Source organism: Tursiops truncatus, chromosome 5 (genome assembly GCF_011762595.2).
Source record: "Tursiops truncatus isolate mTurTru1 chromosome 5, mTurTru1.mat.Y, whole genome shotgun sequence".
Taxonomy (NCBI): Eukaryota; Metazoa; Chordata; class Mammalia; order Artiodactyla; family Delphinidae; genus Tursiops; species Tursiops truncatus.
Window position 1 is genome coordinate 33,676,649 of NC_047038.1, and position 13,721 is coordinate 33,690,369.

Sequence of the window (13,721 nt, forward strand, 5' to 3'; positions counted from 1 at the left end):
CCTTATGAATTTCTGTGGTTATACATGTCATATGTATGCTAAAGTCAACAGCTCTCTGAGAAGCAGCATTCTTCATTTGTTTTTCATATTCCTCAGTAATATATGTAACGATATATATTATAGAGATCAAATCTTTGAAAGTAATTTTAATCTTAAAATTTCGTGTATTAACACATTTTATATGGACAATGAAAATCCACCTTATTTTGGTGTTTAAAGGAAACCACCAAGTCAAATTTAATCTTTTTTCTGTTTCAAAGAAGCATCTTTAGTTCAATAAAATGTCTTGGGACAAAATATGCCTGAAATCTTAGGGGACAGTTCTGAGCTATTCCTAAATTAAAGTTCAGTGTTCCGGGACATTGTGTTACAGCAGATGTTATCCTCAATGCCTACCTGGTCTAAGTACTAATCAGCAACTAAAACTATTTACATCTTAGCTCAGAACATGGAACACACATTCCCCATTCATCATCTACATGATTGAGTGATCCAAAAATATTTTCTCATTAAAGTATCATTAGTGATCACGTAGGATAGTTTTTAAACAATTATACTTTAAAAAATGTTTAAGCAAAAAATAAAAATAATAAACCTAGGTGCTTCCTTTTCTCTAGGCTTATCATGGAAGTTCCTATGGCCCTTGATTTTGAAAAACTTCTCAATACTTAAATATGGACCTAAGAGGAAAATGGTCCTCATCAATGTTCATTACTTTTATCACTATGTTCTTTGCTCATAGTAAATGTATACCATGTAGTGGTTAGGGGTGTGGACCGCAGAACCAGACCTGGATTTGAGTTTCAGCCCTACCACTTACTAGCAGTGTGACTTGGGCTAAATAGATTACTTCACCTCTTTAGGCAACAGTTTCCTCATAATGTTGTGAGTATCAAATAAGTTACCACATATAAAGTGTTTATAACAATGTCCGGCACGTGGTATGCATTCAGTAAATGTTATCACTATTATGTTATTCAGGTTTCTTTTTTTTTTTTTAAGTTCGAAACTTACATTAAAAGAGAGGGTCCAGGGACTTCCCTGGTGGTCCAGTGGTTAAGACTCCATGCTTCCAATGCAGGGGCACGGGTTTCATCCCTGGTTGGGGAGCTAAGATCCCACATGCCCTGTGGTGTGCCGTGTGGCCAAAAAAAGAAAATAGAGGGTCCATATCAGACTTCTAGTTGACTGTTAGTTAAGTGTACAATTTCTATTCTTGTGTCTCTTTAGTACACTCCCTGGTTCATGCATATGTGTATAATCTATACCATATAGTACACATATATGTGTGTAAACCATGTAATGTATATGGTATATATTTGTGTGTATGTATATATGTGCATGCGTGTGCAAAAGAGAATATGAAAAACAAAAACATTGAAGGCAAAATACATAATACAGAAAAATAAAATACAGTAAATTGAAAAAACCTTGTCCTTAAATCCAACCTTTCATGACGATAAAGAATACATTTACCCTTTCAGAAGATCACTTTTAACTAGTTGATAGTTGGAGCTTTGACTGTTTGTTTTGCTATTTGTTTGTTTAGTGTTTCCTTCAACATGTATTCTTCATAATACATTTTGAAATAATCTTGTTTGGAAGTACAGTCTTCCTTAAAACCTGGTATGGTATCAGTTCATGTAGTTTGGAGGTTTCTTGATTCCTAGGTCAACATTTTGTAATGTCGGTTTTATGAGGTAGTCAGTCAACAACTTGCCAGAAAATAAAAGTCAAAGGCTTATTTTCTTAAGCATAAGTCATCTTCCCAAGGTAGTTAGCTGGAACATAGCCCTTCTGCCCTTGAACTTCAGCTAACCACCACTCTTTGTTGCCACTTAGGTCACAAAATCTAAGTATATGAACTCTTTGGTATTCCTGAAGGCTGAGTTCATGGTCACTCCGTGCCTGAAAGGCATGAACTGCATAGAAAATCTAGACACAGAAGCAAATGACATTATTAGAAGCAGAGCCTAAAAATTTAGACAAACATAATAAAGACTTCCAAGCTTTTAGAAGAAATGCTGAAGTTTTCTTATTTTTCCAAAGTCACTCCCCAACTCCTTTGTTGGATTTATTTTGCTAAAGTATGGCCCAAGATGAAAATAGAGTGAAATTTCCATTCTTATTGTTCTGTTGGGAGGAGTCTAAACTGTCCATTCTTGAAGGCAATTTGGCACTTTCTATTAGATTTTTTAAATGTTAACTCTTTTTGATTCAGAAATAGCTCTAAGAGTCTCTTCTATGAAATAGAAACATTGGCACAGACTATTGCATAATAATGTTACTGCAACACCGACTTACTTATAAGGTGAAAAGTGGGAGGGAAGTTGGAATAACACTAAAGGTTCAGCAAAAATTAAATTCTAGATACTTACATTAAGGAAATTTGTAGTCATAAAAATAGTGTTTTCTGAGACTAATAACACAGGAAAATTCTTATGATAAAGTGCTCAGCGCCCCCACCCAAAAGATACAGAATCAGATGTGCAATATGTGTCTAATATTGTTAGATGGTTTTCTTTGAGTAGTAGAATTAGAGGTGATTTTCATTTTTATTTGTTAACTCATTTTATAAACTTTTATAATGACAATGTATTAAATTTATAATTTTAAATTATTTGAGTGACCTAGAGAGACTAATAAAATATATTTGTCAAAAGAATTTTTCTTTAACCTCAAAAGAGTACTTCATAATTATTAGATGCATAGGAAGCCTCTAAATAAGTGACTAGTCCCTCCTCCACTAAAATCATAAGACTGTTAATAAAAATGTTCGGTTATGGTATAAAATTTAGCAATCAACTAACAACATTTATTCATTCATTTATTTAATTAGAAGTTATTAAGTATCTATTAATAACCAGATATTATGTTATCAGAGAACTTATAACCCAGCTAGGCAAAACAAATGCCAATAAAAAGGAGCACATGCAAAAACAAAAAAACAAAACAAAAAACGCCCTACAAATGCAGGTGATATATATATATCAGCTAATTGTGAGCTGTGTTTTGGAAGAAGTAACCTTTTACAGGTGACGAAGTTGATAAAGGGGTGGATATGTCTTATTCAAAGGTACAGAGATGAATACATGGAAACAGTATATGGGAAAGGCAAGCAGATTAACTTTCTCAAAATTGAAGGTCAATATAAAAAGGAAATTATGAGAAATAAGGTGACTCCATTGAGCAGGAAAGAGACTGGGTAATGTGGAGGGGGGACTACAGTTGACCCCTGGACAACACCCAACTGAGTGGGTCCACTTATAAGCAGATTTTTTTCAGTAAATTATTGGAAAAATTTGGAGAGATTTGCAACTATTTGAAAAAACTCACAGATGAACCACATAGTTTAGAAATATCAAAAAAATTAAGAAAAAGTAAGGTATGTCATGAGTGCTTAAAATATATATAGTAACTAGTCTACCCTTACTTGCATAGGCATAAGATGAGTGATATTTAACATAAAAAAATGTGTTCGTTTTCTTACTGTTTTATAACTTTGCTTTCAAAGAATTATATTACTGTTCAGTATGCCTCTTCCTCATAATTGGAGAGACTGCGTATCAGCCTATCATCACAGGTAAGTGTTTTTTTTTAAAGTAAACAATGTTTCCAATATTGTACTAGGAATATGGCTATAATACTGTATGCCATAAAAATTTGATAATGATTCAGTCATTAGTGTATAGACTAGCCTACCATGAAGCAATCATATTGATTACACTAGGCTACCATAAAGCAATCCTATTGCTGCTGCTTTGTTTTCAATGCATGAATCATTATACCTGTAAATAAATATGAATTGCTTTTTCATATTATTTTTTCATTTCTGATGTCTAGTGTTAGCAATACATTTAACACCTACAGTGTTTTGTATCATATAATACAATATTGAAGTGGGTATTAAATGATTCATTTTGTAAACAGATGACATAAACTTAGAGTATCTATAAATACAGTACAGTACTGTAAATGTATCCTTTTCCTTATGATTTTCTTAATCTTTTTTTCTAGCTTACTTTCTTGTATGTGTATATAATACATAAACATACAATATATATGTTAATCAAGAATTTATATTATCAGTAAGGCTTCTGGTCAACAGTAGGCTATTAGTAGTTAGGTTTTGGAGGAGACAAAATTTTTTGTAGATTTTCAGCTGCCCAGGGGGTCAGCACACCTCACCCCCGAGTTGTTCAAGGGTCAACTATATAGGTACAGTGTAAGCTATTCTTTAGATCTTGAACTATTTAGCTTTTGATGGTATTCTGATACCACTGACTTATATATCATCTCATCAGCTCTAGCATGAGCTCCACCTCAGAGAGAGGAACCACATTTCAACTTCCATTGACCACATCTGGTATACAGTAGGAATTCAAATATATGTTGATTTGATTTGAAAGTAAGGCTGAAGGGCTTGGATATCATACAAGAACATTCAAGAGATCATCTTGTGTCATACAAGATACATACAAGACAGATTGGTGGACATGGGTTATTTTGTAATTTTAAAAAGTAAAGAGAGAACAAAAAGGGAGATGCCATAAATTCTTGAGCAGTGGAGTGGTAGCAATAATGACCACCTTTTATAACTCTCATAACAGTTTACATGTCAAATGTGCTTTATCCTCAACAACCCTGTGAGCTGTGACTTAAAGAAGTAACAAGCTCATAATCATAGAGCTAGTTGGTACTGCTAGGACCATATCTTCTAACTCCAAATCCTGTGCTTGGTCCATTTCTCATAGTACTTTAGGAACCAAACTCTTGTTCTAGCAAGGATGTGCAGAGTGTATTCTTGTGGAAAGGGACTGGAATCTCTAATATGTTTTGTTGTTTAGAAAGTGAAGACGTTGAATATATTCACAAGAACAGAGTGGAGGATTTGGTTTGCAAAAGCTTTCAGGAATATCATGTATCATAACACAGCTTCTGAAATAATCTTAAGAGCCCACATTAGCAGTTGCTAGCCATCTTTTGCAATTTTTATACATAATGTATATACTTTATCAGTGCAGCTATAGATTTTTTAGCAGGTCAAATTACCTGCTAATATATGATTCCTAAATATTTGTGGTGGTCTTTCAATTTGGCATATATACTCTCAAGGGCAATATAAAATCTTCCACCTACATCTATTTGGTATGAAATTATGGCAAAGCTTATATTTTAAACGCTCAATATAGATTCTCATAAAATTGTAAACTTAAAGTACAAAATTATAATATATACTTTCAATATTTTAGATGGTCATAGTCCAAAATTAATTTAGGATGAGGATTTTTCGGGTTTTATATATGTTTGTGCTTCCACTTAAGACAGATACTCAAAATGGAAGTAAGTCTGCTTTTAAAGAGACGGTAGTTGATCACGTTTGACTACAGGTTAGAAGTTTTCAATCTGTTATGGATTTAAGAGCTAAAGGTTTTCTCTCTTTTTTAAAAAAATATTTTAATTGTTCTAGGCTGTTGGACTTTCAGTGTTATTATGTTTTGGTCCAGACACATTAAAATTTTGTAAATTTAAGACATAATCATCTAATCCTTTTTTTCCAAACCTTGGCATTTATGAAAATATATTTTATTAGTTGCTTCTTTGCAATCTGTAAAGCTCTGACGCATTTTATGGACAATATTTTATGACTACAACCCAGTTCTCCACAGCATTTACTCTTTTTAAATAACACTCTGTATTACTGTATTATTGACTCATACCCAATTTATTACCTACTGTTCATAACCACCAGCTCTTTCCTTGTGGTACCATTGCCAGTTCATTTCCTTATGCTATATTTGTGCATTTAATTATTCTCCCTTAGTGGGCCACATTACCTATCTTCACTGAATTTCATTTTATTGATTTCATCCCAGTTCTCCAGTTAGCAACAACAAAAATCATAATGTATTTTAATCTTTCTTTCCAAAACTAAAAAGCTACAAAACCAGCATTTACAGTATTATATTAGCTCAGGAAGCCAAGATAGTTATATGGCATGAAAAATGCTCATTCTTCTCTCTTACCCACCAGGAGCAAGCTTTCTTGTTCTTTAGTTAACAATTATGAATTGTTATTACACAAGTAATTTTTGTAAAAAACAATTTTAAATAAAGGTAAACAAAGAAATTTACTAATTTTTATTAATATCTTGTTTTTCTTTTATCCTTTCTTCCTTTTCTTCTTCCACTTTTCTTTCTATCTACCTACCTACCTAAAGTGGTAATAAACATGTAATTATTGTACACATAATTTTTGCAACCTGCTTTTTCACTTCAAAATATATTTTAAAATCTTTTCATGTCAATAAATAGCTCTCTAAAGCATCATTTAATGACTACTTAAATATGTTACAGCCTGCTGACTTTTGAAGCACTTTAAAAATAATGACACACTAGATATATAGCATTATCATCATAAGCAGCTGAAAAATGTATAGAGGAGGGACCAGACAATGAATCTAGAATTAGTGCAAAACAACTTTTTTGATGTCAAAAATTATGTTCTCAGTATTATTTATGTGAAAAAAGAAAAGAGCACTGATTCTCAGCCATTACTTCCCTCTAAAACTTGGTTTTAGCCATTATTAAACTTGGTCCTCTTCAAGAAGTACCAAAGATTATCACATTAGTCCAACATCCTGCTTGCCAAACAAGGCATCTTACATACTGTGGTAGGCAGAATTCTAAGGAGAACCCCAAGATTACCACCTCCTGCTGAACTTGTTCTGTATAATCCCCTCTGTGAATATGATGGGATTTCACTTTTGTGATTAGGTTACATTACATGGTAAAGGTAAAGGGATCTTACAACGGTGCCTAATAAGGTCCCTAATAAGTTGACTTTGAGTTAGATGAACACTATCCTGAGTGGGCCTGACATAATCAGGTGAGTCCTTTAAAAGAGAGTCCAGTCACCTCTGAAGGGAAAGATTTGAAATCAGAGAGATGCTCTCCTGCTGGCCTTGAGCAAGCCAACAGCCATGTCGTGAACTGCCTATAGGGACAGTCACGTGGCAAGGATCTGAGCACAGCCTCTGAGTGTTGACAGTGGTCCTTGGTTGATAGCCAGCAAGAAAATGGAGACCTTGTTCCTACTGGAACAAGGAACTAAGTTTTGCCAACAACCATGAGCTTGGAAGACAACCCTGGTTTTCAGAAAGAGGCACAGCCAAGCAAACGTCTAGATTTCAGTTCTCTGAGATTCCAAGCAGAGCACCCAGCTAAGCTGTTGCCTGTACTTCTGACCATGGAAACGGTGAGATAATAAATTTATGTTGTTTTAAGCTACTTAGTTTGTGACAATTTGTTATGCAGCGTAGAAAACTAATACAGATCATGCCATTATTATTTGATCAGAAGAGACCTGCAATTTGGGTTGTGTTATTTCAACTCAAAGCAAAGGTATAGGGGATTCTATGTGGCCGCAGATCCAAGCTGCATTTTCTAATCCAGCTATATTTGTAGTAATGTTTAGATTTATATCCCTGACACCAGGGTCTGTTTTGAATTCGTTCGAAACTCAGAGGAGAAAGAAAACAAGTAGCACTTTATGGAGAGATATCATTAATATACTTTCTGTTTTGGGCAAAAGAAAATTATCTCATTACTTTTCCTCTCAGCAATGGAAACTGCTAATGGATCTAATTCTCATGATACATAATACGTTTACTCAAAGACAGTTACTCTGCAGTAGCAGCTAGTAGGCACTAGATGCAATTTTAGACTATACAGTTCATGCTGAAAGAGCCTAAGTGAGGTGCTTAATCTAAAAGTCCCTGTAAAGCCAAGTAAAAACTAGAACTCAACATCAAGCCAGCTTTAGGTCATCTTCACAAATTTGGTCCTCCAGTGTCTGTCCTAGGTTATTAAGATAACTTAGAAAGTTATCTTAGTAACCTAGAAGTTATTAAAAGCCAGCCAGGACATTTAATCAAGTATATAGATTTCACTAATAAAAATTCATTTATCAGTTGGTATTATAACATTATATTGTCTTATAGAAACTCTGAATAAACTAAGAGAGTGAATGAGTAATAGAAAAACAGGGTGTTTGAAACTTCAAGACAGAAAAGTGGTAAGAACACATAGTAACGTATAAATGAGCTTAGAATCAGTAGTGACTGGGACAAAGTACTTGCAAATTATATATCTGATAAAGAACTCTATGCAGAGTATATAAAGAATTCTTAAAACTGTATAATAAGAAGGGAAATGACCCAATTTTTTAAATGGGCAAATATTTGAAAAGACCTTTCGCCAAAGGAGATGCAGGAATGGCCAATAAGAACATGAAAGATACTCAATAGCATTAGTCATTAGGGAAATGTAAATCAAAACTACAATGAGACACCACTTCCATTAAGATAGATGGCTGTGATAAAAAAGACAGACAATAAGGCAAGGATGTGGAGAAACTGCAATTCACAATCCTCATACATTGCTGTTGGGTACATACAACGGGGCAGTCACTTTGAAAAACAGCTTAGCAGTTTTTTTAAAAACTTAATCTTACCAATAAGCAGTTCCACTCCTAGGGATCTACTCAAGAAAATGAAATTCACACAAAGACTTACACACAAATGTTCATAGCAGCATTATTCATAATAGAAATTACCCCAGATGTCCATCAGTTGGTGAATGGATAAACAAAATATGCTATATTCATAGAGTAAAATACCGTTAGGCAATGAAAAGCAACAAAATACATATACATACTACAACACGGATGAATCTCAAAAAACATGCTAAGTGAAGGAAGTTGGCTGTAAAACACCACATATTGTATGATTCCATTAATACAGAAAATACAAAGAAGGCAAATCTATGGAGGAAAAAAGTGATTAAAGATTTCTTGGGGCTAAAAGTGAGAAAGAGGAGGAGCTGCAAATGGGTTCAAAGGATCTTTTAGGGTGAAGGAAATGTTCTAAAGTTGGATTCAGGTAATGGTTGCAAAACCCTGTTAATATACTAAAAGTGCATTGTATACTTAAATTGCATACATTGTATGATATGTAAATAAGAACTTAATAAAAGTTTTTTAATGTATCAGTCATGAATTGGACAGCAATCAATGTATTGTTGAAAGAAGTTGAATAAAAGTAGTTTTGAAGAGCAGTATGGCAATGTATATCAAGACTTTACATATCCTTTGACACTCCAGTATTTTCAGGAACTTGCCCTACAGATATACTCATATATAAGTGTATAAAAATAGATGAACAAGGATCTGGCCTGAAATATTGTTTGAAATTTTAAAAACCTCAAAATATTCTGAATGTCTATTATTATGGTAATAGTTACATAAATTATGATGTATCCAGATAATGAAATACTATGCAGAATTTTTAAGGAAGAAGGTAGATATTTAGGTACTGTTTTATCTAAGATATATTGTTAACTGAAAAAAATTATGTACCACGTATATGTTCCCACTCGTCTAAGTATAAATTCACTCATGTAAATACAATATCTGAAAAGATATACCTGCATGTTGTCTCTGAAAAGTAGGACTGAGGAGAGAATAAAGACCTTTACTATTAATTTACATATATCTTTCTACTGTTTTAACTTTCCACAAAGAACATGTATTAACCTTATTTTTAAAAAAGAAGTTAAAATTAATTAATAAAAAGCCACTAGGGGCTTCCCTGGTGGCTCAGTGGTTAAGAATCCGCCTACCAATGCAGGGGACACGGGTTCGAGCCCTGAAAGATCCCACAAGCCCATGCACCACAACTACTGAGTCTGTGCTCTAGAGTCTGCGAGCCACAACTACTGAGTCCATGTGCCATAACTACTGAAGCCCGCGTGCCTAGAGCCTGTGCTCCGCAACAAGCCCCTGCGATAAGAAGCCTGCGCACCACAACGAAGAGTAGCCCCTGCTCGCCACAACTAGAGAAAGCCCACGGGCAGCAACGAAGACCCAATACAGATTAAAAAAAAGGCCACTAAGGAAAAAAAAACAAGTTTAAAAAGGGACCAGTTAGTTCGTCACCACTTGGGGATTAACATTTCTGAGGTAGCAAAAAGGAACCCTATATTATAGTTAACTTACCATTTTGGGAAAGGGTTATGCCAATAGCCTTTGCACTGGTTAAGTGAGAGAAAGGTAGCTTTTAAAAGTTTCAGTATATGTCAGTAGTATATGTCATTATGCAAGAGATTAAAAATGACTGATTCATAGATAGCGCAATGAAGATACTGCTCTCAGAGGAACTACGGTCAGTTTTCCACATGTTGCTGATGGCGGTGATCTGTTCAGTATTGAGCTGTTTTCCTCTCATGGGGGAAGTATAAAGAGACCATCTTCACTTCACTCTAAGTAGTAACAGCTACTATTTATTCAGTGCCTACTCTGTGCTGGGTACTTTACATATAAAATTATCTCTAATATCTAATATCTCTAATATCCACACATCAACTCTGCAAAGTAGGAATTATTGTCCTCTTTTCTTCATTTGAGGAAACAGGCTCAGAGAATTAAATTCCTTGCAAAAAGGTGCACAGAGAGGAAGTGCTAGAGAGAAGTGCTACAGAGAAGCTGACACTTCCACCAAGTCTCACAGTAAGACAGAACATCTTTCATGATTCCAACAGCCAAGCGTCTTTACATCAGGTTCAAATTCTTACCTGTTCATCTACCTCTTGAAAACTGTCAACATCAGTACTGTTTGTTTCAGACTTCCCACATGTTCCACTAAGAGATGAGCTGCTATCACTTATGCTACCTTCTGGGGTGCCTGTGACACTGTCACTGGCTGGTCGTGAAGACACAAAGAGGCTGATGTTATCAAAATCATCATCACAGAACCTGTTCTCGGCGTCCACCTTCTGCACTTTTGCTGGATTGTAGGGTTTTAGGAAGGAGGAATACACATATCCTTTTATAACTGGATAGGAAATAGAAAGAAGAAACATGGTTATTTATAACTCTTTCCAAACAGTTGCATTTAGAGAAGGACACAGAGGCCCCCTGGGAAAATCTCAACTAGAAGAGAGGTGGAAGTTCTTTGCTTCTTATGAAAAAAACTTACTTCCTGTGTCAACAAGCCACCTGCTGGTACTCCCCAACGGATCCTTCTGTTCCATCACAGCCACCAACTCCCCTTCCAGAAGATTGATGTCATATTCTTGTGTAGCGTTGCACTTGCGCTTAGCTTGGTAGAGTTCCTCTGTACTGTACGTGGATAGAAGTTTGCAGCGGTGAGTGTCATTCTGACGTGGCACTTCCGGCTGGGAGAAGTAAGGAGAGCTTTTGGTTCAGATAGATGTATAATAAAATCCGCACAGATAAATATTGGTAGATATTTCTTCTCTGGAGATTTTTTAACTATTGAAGCCATACATTGATTAAGGATTATTTCAATGTTGAGGCAGAGATCAAGTTATTATGTGAAAGTATTTAGCTGAGTTATGCAGGTAAAGATTCTCTAGTTAGCACATGAGGGCAGTGTTGTAGAGAAAAAAGAAAATTCAGCTGAGAATACGAAGGCAGAGGTTCTAATCCTTCTTTGATGTTGAACAATTTTTTAATTCTTTGCCATGCTGTAGGCAATCACTTGTGTATTAAGCACTTGATAAATAATATTTAATTAAGTAAATTGTACATGTGCATGTATTTTTCCCGGAAATAATATCAGTAAATTAGGCAGGAGTCAAGAGGCCTGGCCCCTGTCCCAGCTCTGCCACTAAGTGACTTTGAGAAAGCCACTTCATCTCTGCAAACTGGGATTCCTTATCGAGAAAAATGAAAGGTTCGAACTGTAATGATTTTGCTCTATAAAATTCTGTTCATTCATCCAACAGATATTTATAGAGTGCCTACTTTGTGTCAGGCACGATTTAGGCACTTGTTTTGTACACATCATGTACAAAACAGGTAAAAAATCTATGACCTTATGGGGTTCATAGTATAGAGGCTAGAAATAGACAAGAAATTCTACATATAATAAGTAGGTAAACTATAGGATATTAGAATGACATAAGTGATATGGAAAATAATATATTATGATTTGATCAAGGCAAAAAAGTGATAGTCATCATTGTTACTGAATGCTACCAAACTCACCAGAATTTGCACAGTCTTCTTCCTTTCAAAACTAAGTTTCCTCTCAATAAATGTAGCACTGTTATCCTTCACAAAATTCAGATTTTGAACCTCTTCTAGTACTCGATTCTGAATTTCAGAGATGCTTGAAGCCAACAGTGGTACCTGTAGGTAGAAATACGACGTTCCCAGACAAATACTTAACCATATTAGGTATTGAATTTAGTAGATCTGTGATGAACAGTGAAAAATTATACCATATTCCACAGCGAAAAATTAGGGCAACATTAAAACTCCTATATCAAAACCATCTAATTTGTTGTCTCCAAAAATCCCACAAAAATGACAAGGATTTTTTTAAGTTCAAGCTTAAATAAAAGGAAACAGCAGAGAAAAAATTACAATAGCAATAAAATTTTGGGAAGAAAGACTCAGTAATTGATGGCAATAGTGCTCTCCAGTGTGGTGGGGTGGTACAGTAGGAAGGAGAAAAAGGCTAAAACAAGAAACATTGGTTAAGATCCTGTGGTGGTTAAAACAAATGAGCAAATTCTTTGATATGTTTCCCATCAAGAGGTGGAGTCAATGTCCCCTTCCCTCAAAATTGGGTGGGAATTTATGATTGCCTCAATGAATAGAATATTGAAATAAATAGAATAAAGGAAGTGATGCTGTTTGACTTTCAAGATTAGGCTAAAAAAGATCATGCAGTTTCTGCTGGTTTCTCTTGGGACACTCACCTTAGGGAGACTTTAGTTGCTATGGAAGAAGTCCAGTTGCACTGTGTCCACCATATCAGAAGACCATGTTGAAAGATGGAGTGGGGAGTGGTGGGGATGGTGGTGGGATGGGTGGGTGTCTGTGGGGCCCCAGCTATTCCAGTCCCCAGCTGTTTGAGTCTTCTGTCGTCTTCCCACCACCAATCTTAGAGGCCTGAGAAAGTCTTTGTGACCACTTCAGCCCCAGCTATTATCTGACTGAGACACTGAGAATGATTACCTGATCCCAGTGAACCCCAGAACTATGAGAAACAATAGTAAGAAATGACTATTGGTTGTTTCGTACCACCATGGTTGGTGTAATTTGTTATGCAGATATAGACAACTGGAATTGTTTTGAAGCAGTTGTATCCCCAGATTCTTTCTCCATTTCAGTGAATCTTGGTGATTGCTTCTTCCCTACCTTAGCAGAAGATGAAGTTTTCTTTTCTGCAAATGGTAAATCAGAGAGTATCTAGACTGGGGACACTAAGCACAAATAATGGTGGGGGACCCATGTTAGAAAGAGGGTAGTTAAGTGAGTGGATATAGACTGGACCCAGAGACCCTGCCAACCAGGCCTAGCAGTCAACCATTACCCTTTAGGCAGAAAACTTGAAGGGACATCTCCGGAGACTCTGACCAGCCTAAGAGGAAAGACCTAATGGTGCTATCATCAGGAGTTCCCAAATGAAATTGCAGTCAAATTACTCTACACAGTAGTGGATGCTTAGAGTTTTCAATGCCTATCTAGGTGCTCAATGCTGCCAATTCGTCCTCAACTCTTTATCAGTGGTGAATGATCAAGTATATCAGACATCTAAGTCATAACTATAACAAGAAAGAAAGAACCTAATAAAAATAAAAGCAACCTGTTTTCATCTTAAGAAAGCCAAAAAGAACTTTCAAAAATTA

General features: G+C 35.4%; 1 protein-coding gene across 1 annotated transcript in view; it reads right to left on the minus strand.

The window, feature by feature from the left end:
• Positions 1-1,318: 1,318 nt before the first annotated feature.
• The window catches only part of ARHGEF38 (Rho guanine nucleotide exchange factor 38), a 154,369-nt gene continuing 141,966 nt past the window's right edge, over positions 1,319-13,721 (minus strand). The window contains exons 11-14 of the mRNA XM_019927755.3: positions 12,070-12,213; positions 11,036-11,234; positions 10,632-10,891; positions 1,319-1,935 (exon numbers count right to left, since the gene is read on the minus strand). Of these exons, the coding sequence (XP_019783314.1) occupies positions 1,750-1,935; positions 10,632-10,891; positions 11,036-11,234; positions 12,070-12,213 (789 nt within the window). The 3' untranslated portion in view covers positions 1,319-1,749. The remainder of the gene's footprint in view (positions 1,936-10,631; positions 10,892-11,035; positions 11,235-12,069; positions 12,214-13,721) is intronic.